General features: G+C 36.1%; 1 protein-coding gene across 6 annotated transcripts in view; it reads right to left on the bottom strand.

The window, feature by feature from the left end:
- The window catches only part of SGCG (sarcoglycan gamma), a 110,657-nt gene that overhangs the window by 28,675 nt on the left and 55,466 nt on the right, over positions 1-26,516 (bottom strand). For all 6 annotated transcript variants that reach the window (XM_042023966.1, XM_042023968.1, XM_042023967.1 and 3 more), the window contains 2 exons: positions 15,441-15,542; positions 11,157-11,244 (listed from right to left, as the gene is read on the bottom strand). In XM_042023966.1, coding sequence (XP_041879900.1) covers positions 11,157-11,244; positions 15,441-15,542 — 190 coding nt within the window. The remainder of the gene's footprint in view (positions 1-11,156; positions 11,245-15,440; positions 15,543-26,516) is intronic.

Here is a 26,516-nt window from a genome sequence, read left to right as displayed (position 1 = left end):
ATAGTTGGGTTTCCAGGAAATCTAGGAAATCCCACACGAATTGATCCAGACAAACATTCATGACATTCATGTTCTTGGTGTTGAAACTGCTTTGATCAGAATGAATCCATCTTTTCCTTGTTTTTTTTTTTTTTTTTTTGAAACAGAAACTAATTATCAAAGTTTTTGCAGCATCATCCCTTTTCATTAGGGAGGCTCAAATGCTTTAAAATTACAAACATCCCATGTAAAAGCAGGACCTCAGCTCTTCATAACAGATACCAGTTTGGCTCCACATATCTAACAAAAGCTACTGATCATGTTCATAAGGGTTTCAGGAAGCTACAAGAATATTTGCAACTGATTCTGGTACTCCAAAAATGAAAACTAATTGTGAGCAAGAGAATCTTTGCATACTTCCATACTTCCAGATCCTAAATTCACTAAACATCCTGTTTTACGGTATTGGCTTGGTAAGTAGATAAAAATCAAACCGTTAATATTCCCTCTCTAACAACCTGATCAATTAAAATTCATACCACATCTAGCCTGAATATCTATTACACAGAGTTGTCACCATAAATCTATATTCAGAATTAAAATTACAGAGAATGGTCAAAGCAGTTAAGACTCCTTTTCAGCAATTTTTAATAAATATATTTCACAGACTATCCATGGGACCAAGAGGCACTGAACTGCTTCCTTCCCATTAAGAACCTGTTTTACCATGTCTGCTCCCATAAATATTAAATATATTCCAGACAGTAATTCTCAAAAGAAATAGTGATTTTTATTTTTTTTTTAGATCTTATGTTAAAGGGGCATTAGGTGACACTGAGACTGCTAAGAAATACATGCAGGTATTTCACAAAGTCTGGTTGGTAGCTGGTACGAGAGAAGCACACCATAAGGCTCCATCCAAATCGCTTATTGCTTCACTCAGCAGATGCAAAGCATTGCTTTTAACTGCCCACTGAACACAGAAAGACTTAGAGAAGCCATAATGTCCTAAACTAGTGCAACAATTTTAAGGCATAAACCCCAATATTGATTGTACCCAAAAATGGTCCGGATAGAGGGCTGAGCTCTGCATTATGCTATGGTCTGCTGCACATGTGCACCCAAGCACAGCCTTATGGATCCCAATTTGGCTCTTCTCTAAAGCTATTCTGAAGCCCACAACCTTATTTCTGAGAAGTATGCTGCAAAAAGTGAGATCAGAAAATATCTTCATCAAGTGAAAAGCTCTTAAACAGTATTTTTTTTGTTTTGGTTTTCTTTTTTGGTTGTGTTTTTCTGTTTTATTTTTTACAGCAAAAGAAACAGTTCTGGGTAAGTGAGGCAAGGATGGATCCCTGTCAATGGTTTCCTAGAAAATCTCGGTTAAGGTTTTATTTAAGGTCCCTTCCAACCTGGGCCTTTTTATGGTTCAGTGATTGATTGTTCCTGTTTGTGCCCAGCAGCAGTAATGAAACTGGCCATTTATGTAGTGTAGCTAGATCCTTGTGTATTCAAACAAATCAAAGGCCTGAGTCAAATGGATGTTATCAACTTTACTCGTGCTGCTGGTCCCCCTCATCCTTCCCATTCATCCAACCCCATGATTTTTAAAGCTAGCTTAATTAAGGAAATACTGTGCAAGCACTGTGAGAGCACTCACTGAACATTTTACACTTTCTGAAGGTACTTTAACTTGTCTCTCTCTGAAAGTACAACTCATGGCCTTGCCCACGCTGGGTTTGCATCCAGATTGTTAGATCCTGGGCCTTGCACACTTAAATAAATCTTTAACAAAAATCTTTAGGTCCACAGTTTCCTTAACAAAAGTGCCCCAGTAACATGGCAGGAGGATCGTCTTATAGATAATCTTCATTATCAGAGAATGGTATGGAAAATAATTGATGTATTTTAAATCTTAAGAGGGAATGCTAGGGTAACCAAAATTCAAGCACATGTGTTATTCATGGTAGAGATGAGACATCTCAGTATATGTGGAACAAGCTTCAAAAAGGAATAATAGGCTTTTTCATAAATGGAAGTAAGTTTATGTAATGAAAAGTAGCCATTAATTTCTCTTAATTGTATTCCACAATACACATAAATGAGCTATATTGCAATAACACTAATTGTAATGTAAACCCAGTGAGATTAATTTTCAACTCACAAACAGCAGCCAAACTCAATATCTGAAAGTTTAATCTCCTAATGCCTAAATGTGTTTTGTTTACCACCCTAGTATATTAACCACATGTAAGTCAACTAATACTATATAATCACATTTGCTGATAAAATCCTATGATTAAAAATGCAAGCTGACTGAATGCAGGTTATAGAAAGTGTTTGTTTTCTGCTTGCTGCCAGATGTGTCACACAAATTTCCACGTCAATGGGTTATCCTTGCTAATCAGGCTGATTCCTGCCCACTGCTTCTGTACGTTTCCTCCTTTAAGGTGCAGCCCTGAAGCAGACCTCGTAAGATCTTCACATCGCATTCACCTCTTGACACTGAGGATGCTGCTCTAAATGATGAGGGTTTTTTTCCAAAAAGAACTGACATACTGGTAAACAGTCTTCCTTTCAATTTGTCCTCCTCACTCTTTACTTCCCTAGAGTTTTTCCAGGGAAGAAAGGTCTTCTGTTCAGTGACTCCATTTCAGTTGAAAAGCATTTTAATAAACTGCTTTCTACTGCTACCCTGCCTTTGAATTCCAGGCCAATACAAATATAGATGTACCAGACAGCAAAGGATCCTCTGTCAAAAACAGGGCCTGCCATAAAATAAATATCCACAAATGCTTAATGCCAATTAAATTTGGGGAGTCTGAAATTTGAAGTCTGCCTACATGTTAAGAACAGGCAGATTCTTCAAATAGTTAGTTCTGCCAAATACTAAGCATTTTTAGTGTGTCTTTAGATCTTTCAGAAGAAAAGGCTTTCCAACGCTGAATTTATGTCTATCATTAAGTAATTTAATATCTTTTATTTTCTTACTCTTTTTTCTTATCTGTCATTTCCGATTAACCTATGGCTGTCAGCTACTCTGTATGCTTTGCTCTTCTCCTACCACCCAGAATCATTGAAGTATTGGGTATAAACCAAAATCCTCAGTGCCTTGGGGTATTCCTATGCAATTTCCTTTTTTAGTTAATTTTTATTAAGCTAAAGCACCTTACTTAAAATAAGATCTCATTAAAAGTGTATTAAAAATGTAATACTCCTACAGATTCGGTTCTCATTCCAAGAGAGATAGAATACAATACCAATAAATGTAAAGTCATTACTTTCAGAAATATAAAATTAGTCATATTTTCATATGGAATGGTATGGTATTTCATTAGAACAAAGGCATTACTACAGAGAATAGGCAGCACATTGCATATACACGTTTTATGTCCATATCATACATCTCTCATAACTTTGAACAACACTAATACATTAATAGAGCACTTGCTGCTCCTGTTTCCTCTTTTTCTCTCAGTTCTCCTTTTATGCAATGGATGAAACAATGATGTCCCCTCAGATCAAAGTAAGAGTGCTTTACTGTCACCACTGTTTATACTTTGTTGTCATCTGTGATCGAACACAAATCTAGAGATCTTAAAAAATTGGTTCTGAAAGATGGTTGCAGACACTGATCATACAGACAGTGGCAACCCAACCAGTGCTAGGTATTTAGGTGACAGTAATTTCCACTCTCACAGTGAGTTAGCTAACTCAATGTCTTCATCCATCTAGGCATTAGTCTTATAAAATACTCTATTTAAATACAAAAGCAATAAACCCATGAAATATTCCACTGTACAATGCATTATTGCACGTAGAAACCATGGCAGGAACAGGAGATTGTGTTTCTCACAGTGACTTGACAAAAAGGCTATGGCGTCCCTTTTTCTCACAGGCTTAATGAATCCAGATTTTGTTGCATGATGAATAACTTCCAACAGGAAAAGGTGAAACACACAGTCCTCAGACAGATAAGGTGAAAAGGAAAATACTAAAGGAGATGAGGCATGATAATTTGAAACCCTGTATGCAGAGGGGATAGCTGATCTGAGTCTCTCATTCCTAAGCGAATACTTTAACTACTTTATCATCTGTATAATGGATATTCTTCTTCCCCTTCTCTTTTTTTTTTAAAAAGAAAGCCATGAGTGTACTTTCATGAGGTCAACTCCTGCACTGTGTTTCAGCAGTATTCTAAGCATACCTACTGGATCTGGGCAGAGGACAGTGTGAGAGGATCAGCCAAACAGATGGGGCATGACTCAGTTCACAACATCACTGTCTAGTACAATTATACATTCTTTCGTGTTCTCCGCCCAGCCTTCAGCTTATTTCAGATGTCCTAGAGCATCTAGGACTTCCATATCAGACCAGAAATTCTGACATGGAGTCTGTAAGCAACGTGAGCCCTTCCAGCATGTCAGCTGAAGACTGGGCAAGATGGAATCACAGAAGAATGCAAGCCAGAGGTCATCTCTGGAAGTCCTACCTCCTAACCACATCAGGCTCAGCTCAGTTGGAAGTTAGATAAAGGTGCTCAGGGTCTTGTCCAAGTGTAATTTTAATACCTCTGAGGAAGGGGATTTAACAGCCTCCCTGAGCAATCTGTTCCCATGGTTAACCATCCTAACAGTGGTAATTCTCCCCTAACCCTTCTATCCAGTTGCATTTTGCCTCTCTGCACCCTATGACCATTGCCTTTTGCCCTCTTGCTGTGCACCTCGAGTCTGGATTCATGCTAGTGATAGGACAAGGGGAAATGGCCTCAAGTTGCACCAAGGAAGGTTCAGGTTTGATATTAGAAAAGATTTCTCCACTAAAATAGTGGTTTAGCATTGGAACAGGGTACCCAGGGAAGTGGGTTCAAAAGTGTTCAGAAAATAAGTCGTGTGGCACTTTGTGATATGCTTTAGTTGGCATGGTGGTATTTGGTCAAAGGTTGGACTTGACCTTGGAGGTCTTTTCTCAACCTTAATGATTCTATGATTTATTTTGTCTCTAGCCCTCCTAGTATCAGGCGTAAGTTAGAAGCTCTCCTCAAGCTTTCTTTTCTTGCAAGTTAAAGAAACACAGCCTCTTCAGACTCATACTTCATGTGCTTCCACTCCCTGACCACCTGAACAGCTCCCTGTGGGTGCCTCCTCCGCTGGCACTGTGACAGCTCTGTCACAGTGGAGAGGGCTCCACAGTATTCCAGCCACAGCCTCCCGGGTGTGGGATGACACAGCCCAGTGTGCTGTTCGTGCTCACTGCCACAAGGCTACACTGCAGGTACATGTTCAAGTAGTCCATCAGGATTGGGGGTGTCTTCAGCAGACCTGCTGCACAAAGACAGGGGGGTAGCTCCTTCTTTGGGCAGTAGCTGCCGTCAGGATTCCAAAGTACTGTTGTATTTGAAGTGACTAGGATTTTAGGTGTACTTAATTACCTAAATTCTATCTTACAGTCACAATAAATTTGAGCTACTTTAAGCTAACCTTTACAAATTCGTCTAGCATCAACCAATGTCAATAATTCAATATTTTTCGTGCAGGAACCATACTCACCTTTAGCATTAGCTATTATCTTCTGATTACCATCCAACTACTTAAGTTAATGATTACTGTACCATTGAAACCAAAATATATTTGGGATTGCAATTACTGAAACTGTGAAAGCTGAGAAGGTTATAAAATCTTTAATAATTCCCCCTTTTTCACTTATTTTGAATTATTTTCTCCCATTGGAATAAAGAGACAATGAAGCTACTGAGTAATTGCTCTCTGATGAGAGACAGGTATCCCTCAAAGGGTTATTTTCCAAATAGAAAAATGGTTTCCCAAACATTAGTGGGTTTTTTTTCAGAGCCAAACTCTGTAGACTCATGTTCTCATTTAGACTCAGTGAGAAGAAAAGTGACAGCATAGGATTCATATCCCCTGGGCCAGGTTAAATTTCCCCTTAATGTGATGCTGTCATATTTAACCGGCTGGCAATACACATTATCATAGAATCATAGACTGGTTTGAGTTGGAAGGGACATTAAAGAATGCCTAGTTTCAACCCCTGAAATGGGCAGGGGCACCTTCCACTAGACCAGGTTTCTCAAAGCTCCATCCATTCTGGTCTAGAACATTTCCAGCGATGAAGCAGCTACAATTTCTCTGGGCACCCTGTTACAGTGCCTCTCTACCCTCACAATAACTATTTGATTAACTTTTAGAGGATGTTTTAATTCTGGCTTAAGTCAGCCTGTCTGGAAACATTATCATGTATTTCTTCATAAAAATTATCATACTGGGGGACAGGGTGTGCATATCTTGCTGTGGTAAGCACCCTATTCTACATGGTGCATAGACCATCAATGCTATTTCTTTTCAGAAGAGGATACTTTTCATTTGCGTCTAAATATTAAACTGCAGTTTGATATGCTTAGCTAGCTCTCATTTAAATGTATCTTGAATATTTCTTACTGTTTTCTGCTATTTGTTTTAATTCTTTTCAACATGGTATAAATTTAAATACATAATGGTCTCACAAAAGACTAAAAGCATATGCATTTAATGCATATTCTCTTAAAAAAGAGAATTGGTTAAAAAGTCTGTAGGATGTTTTAGCAGCTACCTGTCATTCTCTAAATCTTGCCTATCTAACCAAATTTTACTTTTGAATAAAACTAGCATGTATGTCTTGATATGATCAGATTCACTGATTGCTAAAATTTCTATACTTTAGGAAGTAAACACTCCTACTTTAATCCCCTTGGAATAAATACTGTAAATTCTTGATCATAGGAAGATTTAATCACCTCAAAAATACTTCAATGAATTTTCAGATTTATCTTCCTAGTAATTGCTCCTGTGTTGTAACTTCCTTTCTTATAACCCAGCGGGACAGCAATTAAAGTTGTGCAAATAAATAATCATCTTCTTGCAGACAAAGATCTTCAAGAAATATGTTCTGCCTTTTATCTTAAAGATAAGAAAGAAGTTATTTGGACAAAAATGGGGTTTTTAATGAAAATCTTCTGGGAAAAATAAAGAAGGAAAAGCTAAATGATTTTACAATGTCACTAAGTTTATGAAACTGGCTTCAGGGTTTTCTCTGTGAAAACAAGATCAAACCCTTCTTAGAGTCATCATGTTTCCTTAGCACTGTCTTCTTCCTCTTATGCCTCTGATGAAAAAAAACCATCACTTGAAAATGAAATATTAAAGCGCTGATAAGAAAGCCGTACATGATTTGACTTGGAAAGCAGTAGTTTTCTAAATGGCAATTATTACTGCTAAAGCAATATATGAGGTACTGACAGTGATCTGTTTCCTCAGAATGTTGTTCCAGTCTGAAAAAAGAGGGGTGGGATAGCACAAATACTCTCACTGTACCAACTGTTCAGATTAATGTTACAGACATGAAAATAGTCTCTAAGCAGAATTTTGACTGTAATTCCATTTTCACACTGCATAAACCATTTTGTCTTTCACCATATTCCCATGCTTTCTGAGTGAAGCTGATTTCATACTTAACAATGCAGAACACCTTCATAATCCAGCTATCTAAATAAATTCCTTCAAGATTTAAACACTTTAAACTGAACCCCTGACCTGAAGCTACTGGTGTTACTATTCCTTGGTGTAAATGACTGAACTAGGAAGAGGATCAGCAATCCATTCTACTGCAATCTGTTCTCACAGACCTTTCATGACTCTGTAAACCTCCTTTTTTTTTTTTTTTTTTAAAGTTTTTCAATTTTTTAAAAATTTTCTCCTAAAAAAGTCCTATCACAAGGAGAATTTAGGGTCTTTTGTAGGTCGAAATCTCCTTACATGATCCTTGAAAGATATCTTAAAAATCTAGTCCTACTTTTCAGCAGTGACAGTTGGAAACATGCTGCTCTTCATTCACTTATTATCCATGACTGGAGCACAACTGCAAAAGCTGACTGGATTATTTTCATCTGCTGATAAGCTGTACATAGAAGCCTACGTTTACTTAGGTAAAGCATCATTTACTGTTTGTTACCAATGTTGCTCTTAAGCATTTGATAATTGACTATATGTTTCTTTTATACATAATATATTTATCATCACTCATTATTGAAAAAGTTTGACAAGTTTTTTGCACTAAGTTGATTTATTATAGCTCAGGATACAAATGAAAGAGCTGCATTGCTGTTTTATTCTAGGATTGAATAAGGCTTTGAAGTGGTTAAGAACAGCAGCCTTGGAGGTGATAATGAGCAGCTTTCTTGGATTACCAAAGAAAGTTCTAGATATTTCAGTTTTGAAAGCTGATAAGCCGTAATAGTGACACTAAATCTTATTCATGATTTTAAAGAGAGGAGCTATTCTAATGAAAATAGTTACCACCTGTTATGTAGACATCCTTGCCTTGCCTATAAGCAACTCTCTCCACAACTTTCTTAATTCCCTATGATTATCAAGCCTGTACATTCCCAGAACTATGTCTTGCTTAGATTCCTTCCTTGCTATCTGTTAGCCAACATCCTTTGAAGTCCCATTTCTCCTAGAAATATTACCAAAGCAATCACTTCCTTTAAATAAAGGTCTTATTTCCTTTTTTTTGCCATGCTGTTTTTTTGTTTATTTATTTGTATAAAGTAATTCAAGCAAAATGGGTATTTTTGTCATCCAGAGGGACACTGAAGTCAAAAAAGAATAAAGAACATGACTTTTTTTTTTTATTATGATCCTTATTATTTTGAAAGTATTCTTTTCTTGGCAAGCTGTTTTTAAAATATTTGCATTTAGTGATGCTTCTGGAAGCAGTGTAATTATGGATCACAGTACAAAACTCAACATCTACAGTATTTTGTTTTAAAAAAACTACAATGTCCAGAAAACTCCTGCAAGAGGTATTTCACGCAGATGAACTGAGGGGCACGGAGAAGCTTTAGAGCAAGAGCGATCATGTTGGAAGTTGCTCACATTTTATGTCTTTTCAGTATATCAGTGATTCATGAGGGAATGCATATGTGCCTGTTATCTTCATATGGGGAATTTCACAGAAACTCCTCAAGTAAAGATTTGTTTCATATCTCTCTTGTAAATTACTTATGTTGAAGACTGGGTATTTAAATCATTCTCAGTAACTTACTACATTATTTTAACAGATCATTTGAATCACAATTTCTATGAGTTAAAAGGTATTTTTGTTATAATCTTATGAGAGATGCTATGCTATATTGTCATCTATGGAACAATTCCAAGCTTATCTACACAGCCCCTTCACAACTGCAACTTGTCCTATTTATAAGATGACTAGAGTTTTAAGACATAATTCCATCATGTTGTCAATTGTGGAAGATAGTAACTCTTTAGCAAAGGCTAGTGCATATAAAGTAAATAAGCCACACACCTATTTGTCACACTCCTTATAAAGGACCATCAACTTACATGCATGCGTTTTATGACTGGCTAAGGACAACGGCTGAAAATGTCAAGCTGTGTATTTACTTTAACAGACTGTCCCCCCAGTCACTGCTGGTTTCTTTCAGTAAAATTCACTGTTTGCAGCACTGAAGTTCTCTTTGTTAACAGGAAAGATACACTATGAGAGAGTATCTCAGACTGCTCATTTATGGGCCTCAGTTACATTGCATCTGCTGAATCCGAATGCCCAATGATCTATACCACTCTGAAGTGGTGACATTTCTTTCCCCAACAAAGTTTCCTAACTGTTCATGGGGAAACATTGTCAGATAAACAATTTGCCTTCCACCTGACAAAGGTACCTCATGTTTCCTGCTTGCCTTATTTGCACTGGGACAAGGTCTCCTAAGTGCATCGTGGGTATGTTAAAATACAGTGACTGAATTGAGTTCAGCAGACAGGATGGGCACATGACTACTGTGATGGTACACATGTGACCCCATGATGGGCCACCACAAACAGTACTCAGCAGACAGAAATCATTAGCACATGTATAATGTCACAGAAATTTTAACCATGGATGTGTTTGTATTTCGTCATATGGTCACTGAATTGTTAATTGCTGCGAACTGATTTAATAACTTTACTAATAATATGAAGCTGTACATTTCATAGTCTTGATTATGATCAAAATGAGATATGAGTGCCAGGTTTTGATAAATATTTAGGGACATTTTCTTCAGACAAGTCATTCAGATCTTTATGATTGACTGAATTAAAAAAAAAAGGAATTTGAAAACATTTAAAGGTTAAATTGTGATTAATTGTATAACTATACATTTTTAAGGGGAATAGCAGGCTCCTTTATAATTTTTTTTTTCCTTTTGTTTAAAAGAGTTTGTTTGGAAACAGTGAAGCTTGCAAAACGTTCTATGAATTGAAATGGTAACTCTTTGAACAGGAATTGTCACAGAAGTTACATAGTCTCAACAGCATGGAAAAGTTGCTCATCAGTGCTCAGCTGGGTCCTAATTAAGTAACCGACTCAAACATATCAGGTCAGTCTGCAGTTAAATAAGCAGGAATTTATGCTTTGCTGCCTGAGGATCTTAGAAGAAATGAGTTAATAAATTGTTACATTTTTCTCCAGAGTCAAATAAAGTTGAAAAATAATAACAAGGCTAAGAAAAATTCTGTTGTAGCTGACACATGTTGTTGCCATTCTTGCTTTAAAAATATGATTAAGGAGTAGGGTCTGCTTATTCTTGCTGCCAGGATCTCTCACTTACATCTGTCTAGATCTATTGATTTCACTGAGTAAACCAATGTATTTTACTGCCACCATAGATAGTAAAAGATATAAATGTCTGAGTTTTGAACTTGAATTTTTTAAGGATGTCTGCTTAAATGTATTAGTCTCTGGAATACTAGGAAATAAAGAGAGACTCTAGCCATGTTTTCCTGTTGCATTTTCTCAGAAACCGATTTGCAACTACCAATAGATATTTACACAAGAAAAATACCGATAGATATTTACATAAGGAAAAAGGGTAACTTCTGCAGAAAACTTTCTTGCATACCTCTGCAATAAAGAAACGCTTCAAATATTTAAAGAATTAATGCTTAACTGAGAAATTGAAAATACACTGCTGCTATTTACCAAGTGGCAGCTGGACTACTCAAATATGACCATAACAGTAATAAATAATCATGTGTTTAGTACGCTATATGCTCAAATCTCTATACAAATATTCATTACAATGTTTCCAAAACAGTGGACAAGGAATAATCCCTCAGACTTACCCACATTTAATCTGCCTGTGACTTCCCCATTTGAATTGCGAGCATTCACAGTCACATTGTGAGTAGACTGGAGAAGCAATGATGAGTCCTGAAGTATGAAGAAAAAAAAAAAGTATGTTAGGCAGGACAATTAGAATTATGAACATTTTTCAAAATTTAGTCTATTGTTGGTATCAATTCAGTCACCGAAAGATCTTTGCAGCTACAAAACTATCCACAGATGTCATCAAATAATGTGGGCAGATGATTCTGATTACTACACCAGATTTATCATAAGAAAAATAATTATAGGGAATACTTCAGGTGAACAAAATCAGTGTCACTGGACCAATGAACATGGATGCTAACATTTTATCTTTTGGAAAAAATGCTTTAGTACTAGATTTACTACCTTCCAATACATAACTGAGACTCCTAGAAGAGAGTCATTTAATTGAGTGTGAGCACTCCACTTTGAGAATTCGTACTGTTGTATTAACTTGGTGAGAAACATGCATGTGCATTCTGCTTCCCCAATGGTCCTCGCAGTCTCTGGCTTAGTTTTGGCACTTGGCACTGACTCTCCTGGCAAGGAAGCTGCAACAGTGAGTGATGGAGAAAGTGGCAGGCTGATAGATCAATGCTGACTTTAACAGATGACAGTACAAATAAGTATGTTAGTCTAAATCAAATTGTCTCCCAGCCTGCTGCTCTGAAGGATGACAGAAAGACGTGTATCAGTGGAATGAACAAGCAGCACCTGCTTGTCCACATCCCTGAATCATGACTTGAGCTGGGATACTTGCTGAGCAATCAGAGCCTCATGCCTACCCACCATTCTGTGCTACTTCAGGGCATGCCAAGCAGGTGTAATTGGTATCTTTGTTCATCCCAATCACACCTCACCACAATCCAGACTAGCTACAACAGGCAATTCAAAATTTCATGTTATTTTTAGACTGCAGCCTGCATGGAATTACTTCACCAACACCAAAATATCCCATTGTGTTAACTCATGGCTTCTTGTTGGGCTTGTTGACCAAGCATGCTCCCCAGTGATGCATCATTTCCATTACTTATTTCTAGACCTGCATTGAACTCTCTACTTTAGGTCTATTGGACCCTCCACAAGCTACTCCTTGTCTTGAAGGGAAGATGTGTTGATAGACCCAGCTGTTCACTGTGCCCCATCAGACTACCTATACAGACAGTAATGAATCTGGTAATGAATGGCAAGAGACCTGGAAGGGGGCATTTGGAAGTGTCCTAAAAATTTGTGAGGAAGGCAGAGTGGTTTCTTCTAATGTTTTTACTTAGCTTACCACCTGAATTGTCTTTAAACGTGGCTGATTTTCAGGGGTATCATAGTGGCCACAGTCTTTACTTGACATTAAGTATCAGAAAATTATCTGGGGACACAAAATCTTACCATGCTCATTTGCATCAGCAAACTGTAAATACACTGGCAGACTTAAAAAAAAGGGGAGGAACTTTTTTGCAGTACAAGTGCTTTCATACTAAAGCATACTTTGTGTCTAAAGGACAAGAACTTAAAAAGTGATAAGAAGTGCCTAAGCAAATCTCAGTTGCCAAAGTATCAGGGAATACATGATATTAAGAGGTATTAGCAAGGCGCCTGCTTGTGACCTCAGTGGAGATACTCATTCCTAGATAAATGAGTTTCCAACTACTGGAATATTGTTAAAAGATCAGTCTCTTTCACAGCTATGGCTTCTGGTACTTTTTCAGGACTCGACAGAGAATATGCAGTACCTTGAAGGACTAAACTCTGAAAATAACCCCAAGGCATATTCTCATCTCAATTTAATGCTTAGAGTATGAGATAACCTGGGAATTTTAAACACTTTTTACGTGATGAATTTTACTACAAATACTTATTTAGTAACAGAACCTCAAACCACTGCAACCTGATTAAAAAGTAGTAAAATACACAGAAGCAACACACAATTTGGAGTCAAACTTACACTGGTTTTTTTAAAGACAACAAATGGTACCTTACAAGCAGGTAGAGAGGCTATCTCAAATGAAGTAAGTGAGCAAAATAAATGAATCTCGTTTTGTAAATTTTAACAGGAAAATACGAAAGCTCACAGAATTAACACAAATAATGAAAAGTCTTAGGAAAAAAGTAAGCCACGTATTAGAATGAACATTAATGGTAGTAAGTTAGTATGAACTGGTATAGGAAGGCCAACAAAGATTGGGGATTGGGTAAATATAGTACATTTAAGTAAATGTGCTAAATGCCCCCAATGTCCCAAATCTGGGCATCCTTATTACATTTGACTTCCATTGGTTGATTTAAAAAATAAGTTAGTAATTTGTGATATCAAATGAAAGCGTGAATAAACTGTACTCTAGACCTGCTGCTGCCACATACGTGGTTTAGACTAATTAAAATCTAGAAACATATTTTAAAACGCTTATCTTTTATCTTTCCATGAAAATGTATTAGCAAAGATGCAATGGTCTTGCCCACAGCTCTGTGTTGGACTCATAATGAAGGCATAAACTTGCAATAGGCTCCAGAGAGACAATGCACAGCAAGTAGATTTTCTGCTACATATTTTCTTAGCACTTTGGAGACCTCATTAGGTGAGAAAATATGTTAGGAGACTGCAAGGAGAAAACTATTAAGGCAAGGGAGAAAGCTGCTTTGATAGCTGGGAGAGGCCCAGTTCTCCAAGACAAACTTAGAAAAAGAAAGCATAACAAATAAGTAACATTATGAGAATAAACTCATAAATGACAACTCAGGAGATCGAGCTATAGGCAATAAAGCCTTTAGAGAGTTCAAATATTTAAAAAAGCAAGGATACAAACAAAAAACCTCTGATGAATTGTCAGTAGGGAGAGAGAAGCAGTAGCCTGAAGGCTCTAATTAATGCATGCAACTAATGATCATGATGGGTCATTAGACAGCTAAGCTTATATTAGATGCTGCCACACCTCTTTTTCCTATATTGTACTAAATGCATTAAGAGCTGAAAAGAATATTAAGAGAGCACAAATGGTAGCTTAACACTGCATAATGATCATCGGGAGCAGAGGGAGTTCTTTAGTATTAGCTGTGCTGGTCTTAAAAAGTTACATGTCTTACTGGATAAACAACCTCAGGGGAAATACATCTAAGCACATAAATCGTTTTCCCATTGCCTGTGAGGCAGAAAAGAATACAGCATAAGAAACTAAATGAAAGTACAGATATAGTAATGGAATTTCACTGTCTTAATTGAGAGCTGTTCCCGAAACTGGAAATACTTGTTGCAGAAAGAAAAAGAAAAGCTTAATATAAGTAAAATATGTTGGCATTGCTTAAATTTTAGTAATCAAGCATGTTAACATCATTCTGATAAATTTACTTATATTTTCTCTTGCTACAGCAATAAAACACTAACTTTTTCCCTAGGTTCAGAAAAGTCTCACAACTGGCTATTTCTTCTTGCTGATGATAATGTTTACAACTTTATTTTGTGAGACGTTAGACTATGGACAATAGTTCTGAAAAATATTTCTTTTATTGGCCAGAAGCAGATATCTCTCTATAAAAATTCACTGGAATAAGTTTCAGAGTTCCTCTGGATAATTAAAATTCAAATCAGATTCTCTCTTCCTTTTTCTAAACCCACTACTTCCATACCATTCCCATTCCCAGGGACATTTTAAAGTTAATAATTTTGATAAATATTTTACCAAGTATGGTATTCCTTTTTTACCTCACTAATAGTAACAACAACAAACTTTTTTGTCTAGGTAAACTAGATTAAATACTAAGTCCTTCCATTTAGACTTCTAGATATTATATACATAAATACATAAACATACCATATATTGCACTGTCCTTGAAATAACAAAACCAATATATTTTAGAGAAATCATAACTTTTCCATTGGGATCCTCTAATTTTAGAGATATTGAAACTATTCTGTAGTGCATTAATAAACAAAACAAGCAGTTTCCCAGGGAAGCCTATATTAAAAAATAATCTCAGTAAAAATAATGAAAAGCTTTCTATACACTCTTGAAGTTTTAGCATGAATTATATATGATAACATTTATAATGCCTGTTTGAGCTGCTTATCACATGCCTAAGAGATAAATGTTAATTCTGACAAAGCATCATAACACTGACCTTGTAAAGTGCACAGAAATATGTGTGTATACCGATATAGTAACACCCATATATCTTTACGGTTCCGTGACAGATGCCTGGACTTTGCTTAAGTTCAATTTTTCAGAAGTGCATTGATTTTATTTAGCATTATTGGAAGATTACCCACTTACCACTCTCGAATGGATTTCTTTGGCATAAAGAGGGAATAAGAATTCAGATTCCCCTTCCAGTCGAAGGCCTTCCTTTGTAACACGCAGGTGTCCCATTCCAGTCTGAGGAGAAGATGTGAGAATTATGCACATTTTATTATTGTTGCTGTATTTATTTTGTGTTCTTTTCATGAATTGAACATTTTCAGAGCTGCCTGCCTTGAGTCTACTGATAAATATACAAATATTAATGCATTTAAAATTTTGAGAATTCCTTATTTTTTCCAGGAGTAGTTTTCTGTAAGAAGTTGCAAGTTTCATAAAGTTATTAAACTTGGTGCTTGGTTGTTTTTTTTTTTTTTTTGGGGGGGGGAGTGGAGTGGAAATACAGTATTACAGGCATTAAATTAAAAAGAAGTGCATTTGTATTGGCTGTGCTGAAATCGCTTTTGTACTTGCCTTCTAAAAATGTAATGAACAATAAACTCTTACATACGAGTACTCACATAAAACAGACCTTATATTAACATCTCAGGGTTCATACTATCAGTAATATAAGCCTACAGAACAGGCAAAGAAGGATTTTTATTTGCTTCCATTTTCAGCAATTACTTCTTTTAAATTAGGTTTTAATTAATTGGTTTAGTTTTTTCTCCTCTAATTGTAGGTCAAGGCTCTATATCTCATCATTACCTTTTTTTCTATTACCTGCTTCTCAGTTTTTTTAATTTCCTCATCCTTTCTTCATCATTCCCTCCTGCTTTTAGCCCAATTATTCCTTCCAGCTGATATCTTCTTTCTTTCTTTTTACTTTCTTTCATCATTATCATAGAATTTATAATTGAAAAATGAGTGAGGAATTACTTCAGTAAGTACATCTGAAGGCTTGCAGGCTTCAGCTGCAAGGTATTTCACAGGTATTGAGCTAATTTGTAAAGGATTCACCCCTCCCCTGACATAAAGAGTGACAGAAAACTTGCAAAAAAATCCCCCAAACCAAAAATACCAGTCTTCCAGCTTAGCCACGTGAAAATATTTCAGGACACCTGCTGCAAACTACAAGGAGGAGGTGGAAGGGCTAAATAAAAACCAATAAACCCAAAAAAATATTTCCACTCCAAATAGTTTTCAGGTTGTTCTCCATGTAAGCAGAAAAGATACATAACAGGCCTCTGACTATACACCAATAAATTGTTCATCTAATGAATTATGCTTAGCGCTGATAAAAGTTATAACTGAAGAGATGGTAATTGCTTTCAAATATATGTTCTGACTAATCAGATTATATATGTATACATGTAATGCTATGTAACATATCAAACCAGCCTTCAATGGAAAATCATAGCTATTTTTTTAGCAGGCCTGAAAGGAGACAAGGAGAGAAACAAGTTTTGCTTAAATTCCATAAGGTAAGGAATATTCATTCACTCCACTGCAGAGTACAACTACGATTCTTCCTCAGCAAGATTTGCTTCAGGAAAGAGGCTTTTAGAACAGCTATTTATGGAATCAGGGTTTTTCAGTGCCAAATATTTTACTGTTTTGAAATATATAATGTACTGACTTTTCTCAGTGGAAACAGATACAGTTTCCAAATTCTAGATCATTGCAAAGCTTTTAAAAGTACCCAGTATATACTGAGACATCCCATAAGACAAAACTAAAATAATACCTATGATGAGCTTTTATAATGACAATTCCTAGCCAGCACTGACTGATTTAGAAATATGTCTTTCTAGTGAACACTATGGACAGCTTTTTCTAACCTGCAACACTCCAGTGTTATAAAGACACACAGGTTTTAAGACAAACACTTTTGAAAAGTATGATGTGAAATACCAGGGTATTCTAGAGAAATATCACCAAAAAGTATCTCCTCTTTTATTAACCAAATTCAGAGTTTGGTTATTTGCTCTGACCTCATGCCTTTTCCCATCAGGTGAAAGTAGGTTATATTAGCTATCAGGTTTAAACAGAGTTTGCATATTTTTATGGAATATAAAGAACTAAATAAGCAGTATATTATAGAATAAGTAGAAAAGATGACATCGACAAATTTGAAATTTAAGAAGGCAGAGCAAGAAGTAGCAATTAATTCTTGCTCTGAAGCAGACTGGAGAAAATTAACAAACTCCTGAGTGGAAATCTCTGTCCTGCCTTTGGCAGGCAGAAATTTTTAGTACAGACAAAAAAAAAAAAAAAAAAAAACAAAAAAAAAGAAAAAAAAAAAGAATTTATGTGGAAAAAAATTATGCAATTTACTCAGCACACTCTTTCTAGTCGATTCAGGTTTCCCAGCAATGATTATTGTGAAAATGCTATATAGACAAAGAAATGGCTTTGACATAAAGAATAATATGTCATATGACAAAACTTAGCACTTATTTTTTTCATCAGATATTTAATTTAAGCATTGACACAAAGCTCACATTCTCACATATTTGCCTAACTGCCTCATTACCCACTCTCATTGACCACTTGGGAAGTGCAAACCCAGAGAAATTTAGATTGGGGTTATGTGCATAAATGACTATCTGTGAGGACTAACACAAACTTTGTAAAATGCATGCAAACAATAAAAATGTGGATTTCATATAATGATTCCCACTTCTATTACCTTTGTGACTGTAAACAATTATTATGTTCTTAGTACCACAATATTTGAGCATCTTAAGATTGTAAAAGTACTGAGTTATGCAGTATTGTGAGATAGTGGAATTCTATTAAGCCCCTTTTATAACTGGCAAATGGAATATGGAATATACATGGAATATAAAAGAGAGAGATTTAAAATAAACAACTACTCTAATGCACTGAGATCCAATGCTAAGTTCCATCAAAAGGCAGAGCATAATACACATAATGTTCTCTCAAAAACCACTCGACTCCTTACGTTACCAATTACTATTTACTGAGTATTGCAACTTCCTCAGTGATGAACAAACTTGATGCTTTCTGTTTCAGGGATTTGATTCTGTTCCTATTCAAATAATTGAATAAAAATATTTCTATTGACTTGAGGAAAGGGACCAAGTATCAGTTAGGTGTGGGCTTTGATGCAGTTATACAACAAACTATTGCTTAAGGTGGGGGTAAAAAGAGTGCTTCATTAAACATAGGAGATGTATGGCAGGTCTGGATTCTGGTTATTCTGATGCTGGTGACTGTCACTGCTTGCATTTGCTGGCCCTGAGCTGTAACACATTGTTGCACATACAGATATAGCTGAGACTCACATTTTGTAATTACTCAAAGCCCTCAGCGAGGCAGGGATGCAGCTGTACAGAAGGCAAGGATGAAATGGCATCTCTGTAGACAGCAATCAGGTTTTATTGCTGAAAGGAGTTGACTAGCATGGAAACTGCTGGCAGCTGCCAAACCCTTATGCACCAAAGACACAGCTTAGCTTTAGGGTTCACAAAGGTGTGACCAGTTTTCATTTCAGAACTGCTTGACTGATTCTAACTGGAGCAACAGGATGTCTTCAGCTGCAGAAGCATTTTTTCATCATTTGAGAACTCCCCCAAGCAGGTAAGTGCTTGAAGAAACAGAGACAAGGCCTTCTACAAAAAAATTCCATCTCTGAATCCTCATAAAAGCTCATCAAAAGACTCCTTGATTGAGATGTCCTAGTCTAAAAGACATTTGACATCTAGCTTCTCAGTGAATTATCTACACAGGGATACTCCAAACCAGCTGAAATGAGTAGCCACCACTGCAGAATCCTAGGTAAGATGCACTGTGTTGTGGAGTATCTGGATGGGAGGACCATATTGGATGTATTATCATTCTCTTGGACTCTAAACACAGATTCTAGATGACTAGGAGTGGAAAACAAGCAGAAGTAGCTCTAGGGCTCTTGCACTCACAGCGACTTGCTTTCAGGTAGCTGAGCCTCATGCTGCCTACGGCATATGGAACCAAAGGAGCATCAGGTGATTTATTTGGGATTTATCTCCCAATAATATGACAATGCAGGACTGATTCTGTAGGCATGTGGCCCTTAGAAACGAGCATGAGGCATGGGGAACATTCATTCAGTTTACAATGAGTATGTCTAGTCACCTAAATTCAATCAATAACTATAGCTTGTACTTTCCTACCAACATTGAAACTGATACACACGTGGGCTCACTATATTTGGTCAACCACTCGTCATATCATATATCATACCATATCACATCACATCATCACTGTTTCTGCACCTTCTCAGCATTAGACTCAAATGCAGTCCTCAGACTTCTCTGAATAAGAGAAATTGAACTTCTGGTCTGTGTATCAGCTAACAGCAGCATGGGATACATATTTTCTCCTTTTCGGGAGAGACCAAATACTGGAAAGACAGGCCGACCCATATATTGGCATGGTTACACCAAAAAAATTCTCAAAGTTGATTCAAATGTTAGTTTTAACACACATTCAATTCAAATCAAGTAGCTTTTGGCTCAGGAGTCAAAAGCATGTTTGACTTGCAGTATCTGCACCCTGAATATTCAACTTCTCCATATATTAAAAGTCCACACACGCTGTAGTGGCTGAATGAAACTGCTAATGACATTAACTTCAGAACAGAGAGGATGCAGCATTTCCATCCAGTTAAATCCTTTTCTTTCTTGTAGGATCCTTACATCCTCCTTCTAGGCCAGTTCAGTGAAAGACCTTGGCAAGTTCAGGCCAAGACATTGCTTGTTGTGCCCCAAAGCTAGTTCAATTAATGGCTTTGTAGATCCAGCTTGCACTGCAGTACTTCTTGTAGCAATTACTTATTTAGAGAACTTGCTTTGCAAACAAGAGTGTACTGTTTCATTGAGATAATGGGACTGTGGGTAGAGATTGTTAAAGAGCAATCAGCAAAACAGGATTGGTAATGAATCTGATGAAACTCTCTGTTTGACTTACAATATCAATTTTGGAGCTAAGTACGTGCTTGGTATAATAACATTACCGATGCCTCATCTCATTTTCAGTTGCGAGGACTCTATTTGCTGGGCTCAGACAGAGGTTATCTGACTCATCTGCTTAGATGACAGTGGAGTCATTTCACTGAAAGACATTTGTCAAATCAGAGCCCTTGGCAACAGCAAGCACTCCTGGTATAGAAGTTAAGTCTCACCTGGCTTAGGGCTAGATACAAACTAAAACACCATTTGCTGACAAGACTAAAAAGTGGGTAGGTAATATTTCATGATTTAGAAAAGTAGATGGCCACTTTGAATTCAACAGATTTTTAAGAAAACAGCTATGAATTATGCAAATTATCAAACCACTGATGTTTGCCTATTTTTATAACATTTCTTTCATAAAATAGGATTCATATTTAAGATGCATACTTTCAAGATATTTTCAGACCCTCTTTTATCTTTGTCCTGATATACAGAATAACAAACTTCCTTACTTAAAGTATTAATTAAAACAGGTGTTACTCAGAGGAAAAAATATATTCTTAAAACAGATTCAGTTCTAGCTTCATTTCCTTGTTCAGCAAGGACCAAATTCTGTCTTTGGTTCTGTATCAAATAATTAAATAAATAATAAATAATTTAATAACAAATAAATAAATAAATAAATAAAATAATTTAATTAAATAATTTAAATATCTGCACAGATATTTAAAAACATCATTACATCTGGCATTACATCTTCTGTGTTAGAAAAAAAGACTGCTACTCCCACTGCTACATGTATTTATTCAGGAATTAAGTTTTTATAAGTTGGGTAAATAATTTTATTATATTAACATTTGTAATTATGCAACTTAGCTAAAAAAATTGAATTAAATAGTTTCCTTTGATTTGTAAAGGTTGTCAAAAGGATTTTCTTAAATCCAGTTCTTAAACTTGCATGTACACTCTAATCTCAGAGTTTTTGTAACTCTTGATCAGTATCATAAATTATTCCAACAGTACACTTTAAACAAGTGTTCCTCCACACCATTTAACATACATGATTTGATTCATAATATATTTCAGATTAACCAAATGCTTTAAGAAAATACATTAAATTTATATGAAAATACGTATCACTACTGAAAAATCTTACTTTCTTTGGCAACAGCTTCGGCAGTATCTCAATATCTTTCTATTCAACTATTACTCTTTGGAAAAAATATTTAAATATTCACTGTCTGATAGAGACAATGGGAATGACTGTAGCCTGATTGGAGGCAAGTTGTATTTAGCTTAATACAAAAGTAGCAAAATACAGCTGTTGAGGATTATTCAGAATAGAAACTATGGAATGTTCATGTTCTGACATGAAAATTTGGATGAGAATTTCTGAAAAATTAAATAATTTATTTCATTTGAGTGTTAAGGTAATGCAGCCTTCTCAAAATGGCAACTAACTATGGAGCACCCACTGTTAATCAAAAATGCACGGAAAGGCTGTACAAGTCCACTAATGTATGTCTTTAGTGAAGAAGAACTCCTGCTGTAAGTGTTCTTTACTGTACATTTTCATCGTTGTCTGGTCTAGTTTTAGGTGTTCCAAATGATTGAGCATCTCCAATTTAATAAGACATACTATTACACAGTCTACTAAGTCTCACTGTCAGAAAGTGTTACCTGATTTTCAGTTAAAATTTTGCTTTCTCAATTCATCACATTCCTAGTTTCATATTTTTATATTTCCTTAAGTAATTCCCTCCATCTTCAGTGCCTGAATTTATCAAGTGCTTAAGTAGTTGTTTACACAAGTATTTTATTGCAAAAATCAGGTTTTTTAATTTCAAAATACATGTAGCATTTATAGATTTAGACCAGTATCATTATCAGCCAACTAATATGTATATATAGTAAGATTATCTATAGTTTGCTTTTCAACATGTCTTATTAAATGAACTACCAACAAATTACTATTGCCGTACAGAAAACTTCAAAAAATATTTAAAAAGAATTTTTATTACTTTGTTAATACTGATTTTTAATGAGAACCCTAAAAGTTTAGAAAGGTGTTATGTCTGTGATAAAAGTTTCTGGGAACGGCTACACAGGTAGAGTACTCACTAATTAAGCCAAATGTCAGTATTTGGAAAACCCTGTATGTTTTTTGTATAACTGTGGCAATCGCCCTATTTATTCCAGTGCCAGAAATTTATGTGCATAACAGAGAAACTAAAAGCCCACAATCTACCTTAAACGCACAGAAACCCTCCCAGTTCTCATTGCCTTTGTCTCATGTCCAGATGGAGTGCAGGCTAAATATTTGTCCTGTTCTTAGGAATAACCGTGCTTAGGATATGCATTGTTGGACTGGACATTGTGCGCTTGGCCCTCCACAGAGCAAGTTACTCCCTGTGACTCAGGGGTTATTCTAAGGCTTAGTATTAGGACTTGACTTTCTTCTTGTTAGACTCAAACCCAAGTAAGGTTTGATATGGATGGCAGAAGAACTTGATACGGATGGCAGGAGAACTTGAGATTGAGTGCAGATTTGAATTATGCTTGACTAACAGTGCATCTAAAACTATGAAGACCTGTCTACTCCTCTTACACTGTGCTTAAAATTTTTGTCAGAGGAAACTCCACACTGAAGAAAGGCAACTAGTTATTCTGGTGAACACTGTAGTTGCATTACTATCTGTCCATATCAATATGAAATACAGTGCCATTTCCTTTCTTATTCCAGGAGACCACGATAGCTGGGGCATCCACTAAAATCCATGGAAAACATGGGTTTCTCCATCAGAGGCTAAAAAAAGTTAGAAATAATCTTTGGCACACAACTCTTCCTGGTGTTATGATAATGTAGCAGAACCTAAACAACACAATAACTGAATTAATGAAGGGTTTCTGAAGAAGATTTGCTAGAGCATCAGGAATGGTAATCATCTGATCAGGCACATCTTTCACACCTGAGTTTTAGAGCACTAGCATGACAATCCTGGACTAGGGCTAGCATGACCTCCAGCCTGAGCCTTGGAAGGATTGAATGGGTACCCCCAAACTGGTATAACCTGCTAATTTAGTGTGCAAGCATTCTGTCACCTCTTCCAAGTCGTTGATAAAGTTTTTGAAAAGGACAAGACAACTGCAATGCTTACTACTGCCCTCCATGCAGACCACAACACATTAGCATCTACCTTCCAAGCCCGACTACCCAGGCAGTTCGTTTTTTTTATACTTACTCATTTGTCCACTCCTCATGGCTGTAATGTTCCAACTAGGGTACAGGAATATTTTGAGAGGGAGTCAAAAGCCTTGCTAAAGTCAAGGCAAATGCTATTTTGTGTCCTCCCAACATCTGTAATTCCAGACATTTTATCATAAAATGGCAATCAGATTGGTCAGGCATCATTCACCCTTGGTAAACCCACGGCCTCTTTTTTTAAAGACAAGTGCAATACTTACATTCCCCCAGTCAGCGAGGATCTGCCCAGACTCCAAAACTGTTCAAACATTGCAGAGGGTGGCTTTGCAAGAGAATCAGTTCTCTCTGCACCAATGGATGCAGACCATCTTGTTGCCATTTGCCCTTTGTAATTCTTAACTGAAGCTGAGCTTTGGCACTCCTGACACAGAAAGCCTGACACATTTCCTGGCCCAGACAACGTTTCCAATTTTCTTCTTTGTAGCCTGTGTCCACTTCCAACTCTTCTATACTGCTTTTTGCATTGAAGCTCCATCACAAGTAACCTGCCTAGCTAAGCCAGGATATTTAACTTCCTGAGTATCAGGACTGATCATTCCTACATTTGGAGGATACAGTCCTTAAACTTGATCAAGCTTTTTGGGGTAACTTTACTTTTCAGATCTGGCTTCCATGGGATCCTTTGAGTAGCAGATCCAGCTGTGTGCCACCTTTAATTGTCCTATCCAGAAGTTATTGCTGACACCCTCTAGAAATCTTCATTGCTTCTATCCTGCCACGCATGTCTTTCAGCAGATACCAGAGACATTGAAGTTCCCCTCTTTCAGACCTACTGGATCCTTCAGAATTGTCCACAGGACATCTAAAATCCTTGCAGCCCTAAAACCCTTTAGATTCTTAGTTTCTAAACTCTTAAAATTAGCAGTCCCCTTTAGTGCTCAGAAAGCCTCATTATGTTAAAAACAGAATCTGAAATTTCCATTATATGCAAAAGGTGATATGTCATCCAGGGGGAAAAAACCAACCTTTTTTCAAACTGATTTTTGTGCAAAAATAATGCTAGGTTTTAAATTACTCTATTTCACCTTATCCACCAAGCTCAAGGCATAATTATTTGAATGTCTTCTCTGAAACAGCTGAATATAATGAATTCACAGGTTTCTTCTCTCATCCCCACAAAAAAACTTGAGACCCTGTCCCTCTGAAGTCCAAGAGAGAAAAGGAAAAAATGAATGAGACACATCTGATACCTGTGAATTAATGTGCACAATTTGGAGATGCTCGTATGTTTTTTAATTGGGGCAGCATGAGAACAGGAATATATTCTCTGTTCAGGTTGTTCTCTTTTAGTCTAGCTTTTATGAAATGAAATGAAATGAAACAATGAAATTCTGTTCAATTTAGCCATCTACATTTAATGCTGAAAGCCTCTCAAACAATAGAGCTTAGAAAAGTTTCTGTCTTTCATCATTCCAAATTCTCACAAGGAGGTCAAAATCTATTCATCCTGCAGTATATCTATGTCTGGTTCATGTTCTCCTTTATCAGCTTAGCTTCTTTGCTGGTATTTATCACACTGTCTGGTTTTATGGGGGTTAAGGCAGGACATCTGTGCATGGATTAATTCAATGCCAGAGCTTCTTCAAGCTCTGTTCATAATTTCATTATTATTTTAATCTGGATCTCTGAATAGACATAGCATGTGATTTTTGTATACTGCAAGTTATTACTTAATGAAAGAGTCAGGGATGCTTTATAGAAAAAGAGAACACTTTTTATACAACAAAACAAACTTTGATGTCTAAATAACAAGTTTGTCAGCTCTGAGTGGGCTTATGAACGGGCTGTGCTATAGAACCATGTCGATCAACCACTAAAGCACCAACGCCCCTATTACTGAAAAACTGTTTTCCTAATAAAATTACATACTGCAGTCATGGTATGTTTAAAGTTTTCTTTGAGCATAAACTCTCTTCAGGACTCTACTATTAAAAAAAGTATTTAAAAATGTTTGTTGTGTTTTTTCTAAATATGTTTATCAACCTTAGTGAGGATACAACTTGTTTTTTATATTATTTTACAGAGAAAAAAGCTGTTAATATCTTATTAGCTATCAATATTTCAATATTGTTAAGAGTGATATTGTTAAGAGTGATCTTAATGTATTTTTTTAAAACTAGGACCAAATGTTTTTAAAGTATTAGCTAAAAAGACAATATTTACTGTGACTATTAAGCATAATAAGTCCTATAATCTCTACACAATAGACCTAAAACATAATTAATAAATATAAGTGTTATCACAGTTGACAGATTAATATTTGCCAAATAACTGATGATTGCATAGGATAATATTTCACAATTACTTTTAAACTCTTCCCAATCATGGGAATGCTTAATAAGTGTGATATACATGAATCAACTCATTTCCTAAACAGCAAATATTTGTCAAGCTTGGAACTCAAGAATCATAAAAATCTAATTCTGACTCTATATTGATACCTCGCTTTTCAAACAGTAACAAAAAACTTGGAGCCATAAATGCTTAGTTGCATCAGGAAAAGGGTTTTATGGTAGTATTGGCAATTTCTGTGACTGTTACACAAATTCTTCACAGTTGGTGTTTCCTTAGACACAGGAAAGGACTGTGACGTTTCCAATTATACTTGTAGACTTTGAACATGCAGTAAACATCTTTTTTACACTCAGTGGCTATCAGTGCTTCTCTTGTGATTCTCTGGGTGGTATTTCTGGTTATCCGGAGAGTTACTTCTTTTCTCGAGAGATGTAGTCTATTAAAACCATACCCAGTAAAAAACGTTCTCCATTCTTAACAACGTCACATGTACTTTTGTGAGGATTGTGACATACATGTGCACTTTGCACAAGTGTATTTACAGTTGATATTTAGCTGAATTGCAGTATTTCCCTAAAATTATCCCAAATTAATGAAGGCATTACGGTTAAATCACTACCCAGTTGGGTGTGTCAGGCATACAGATTCTTTAAC

This window comes from Corvus kubaryi, unplaced genomic scaffold (assembly GCF_017639235.1).
Source record: "Corvus kubaryi isolate FWS band 111438036 unplaced genomic scaffold, C.kubaryi_AGA036_p1.0 37256, whole genome shotgun sequence".
In the NCBI taxonomy this organism is placed as follows: domain Eukaryota; kingdom Metazoa; phylum Chordata; class Aves; order Passeriformes; family Corvidae; genus Corvus; species Corvus kubaryi.
Note: the sequence above shows the minus strand (reverse complement) of the source record. Positions and strands in the feature narration are given on the sequence as shown.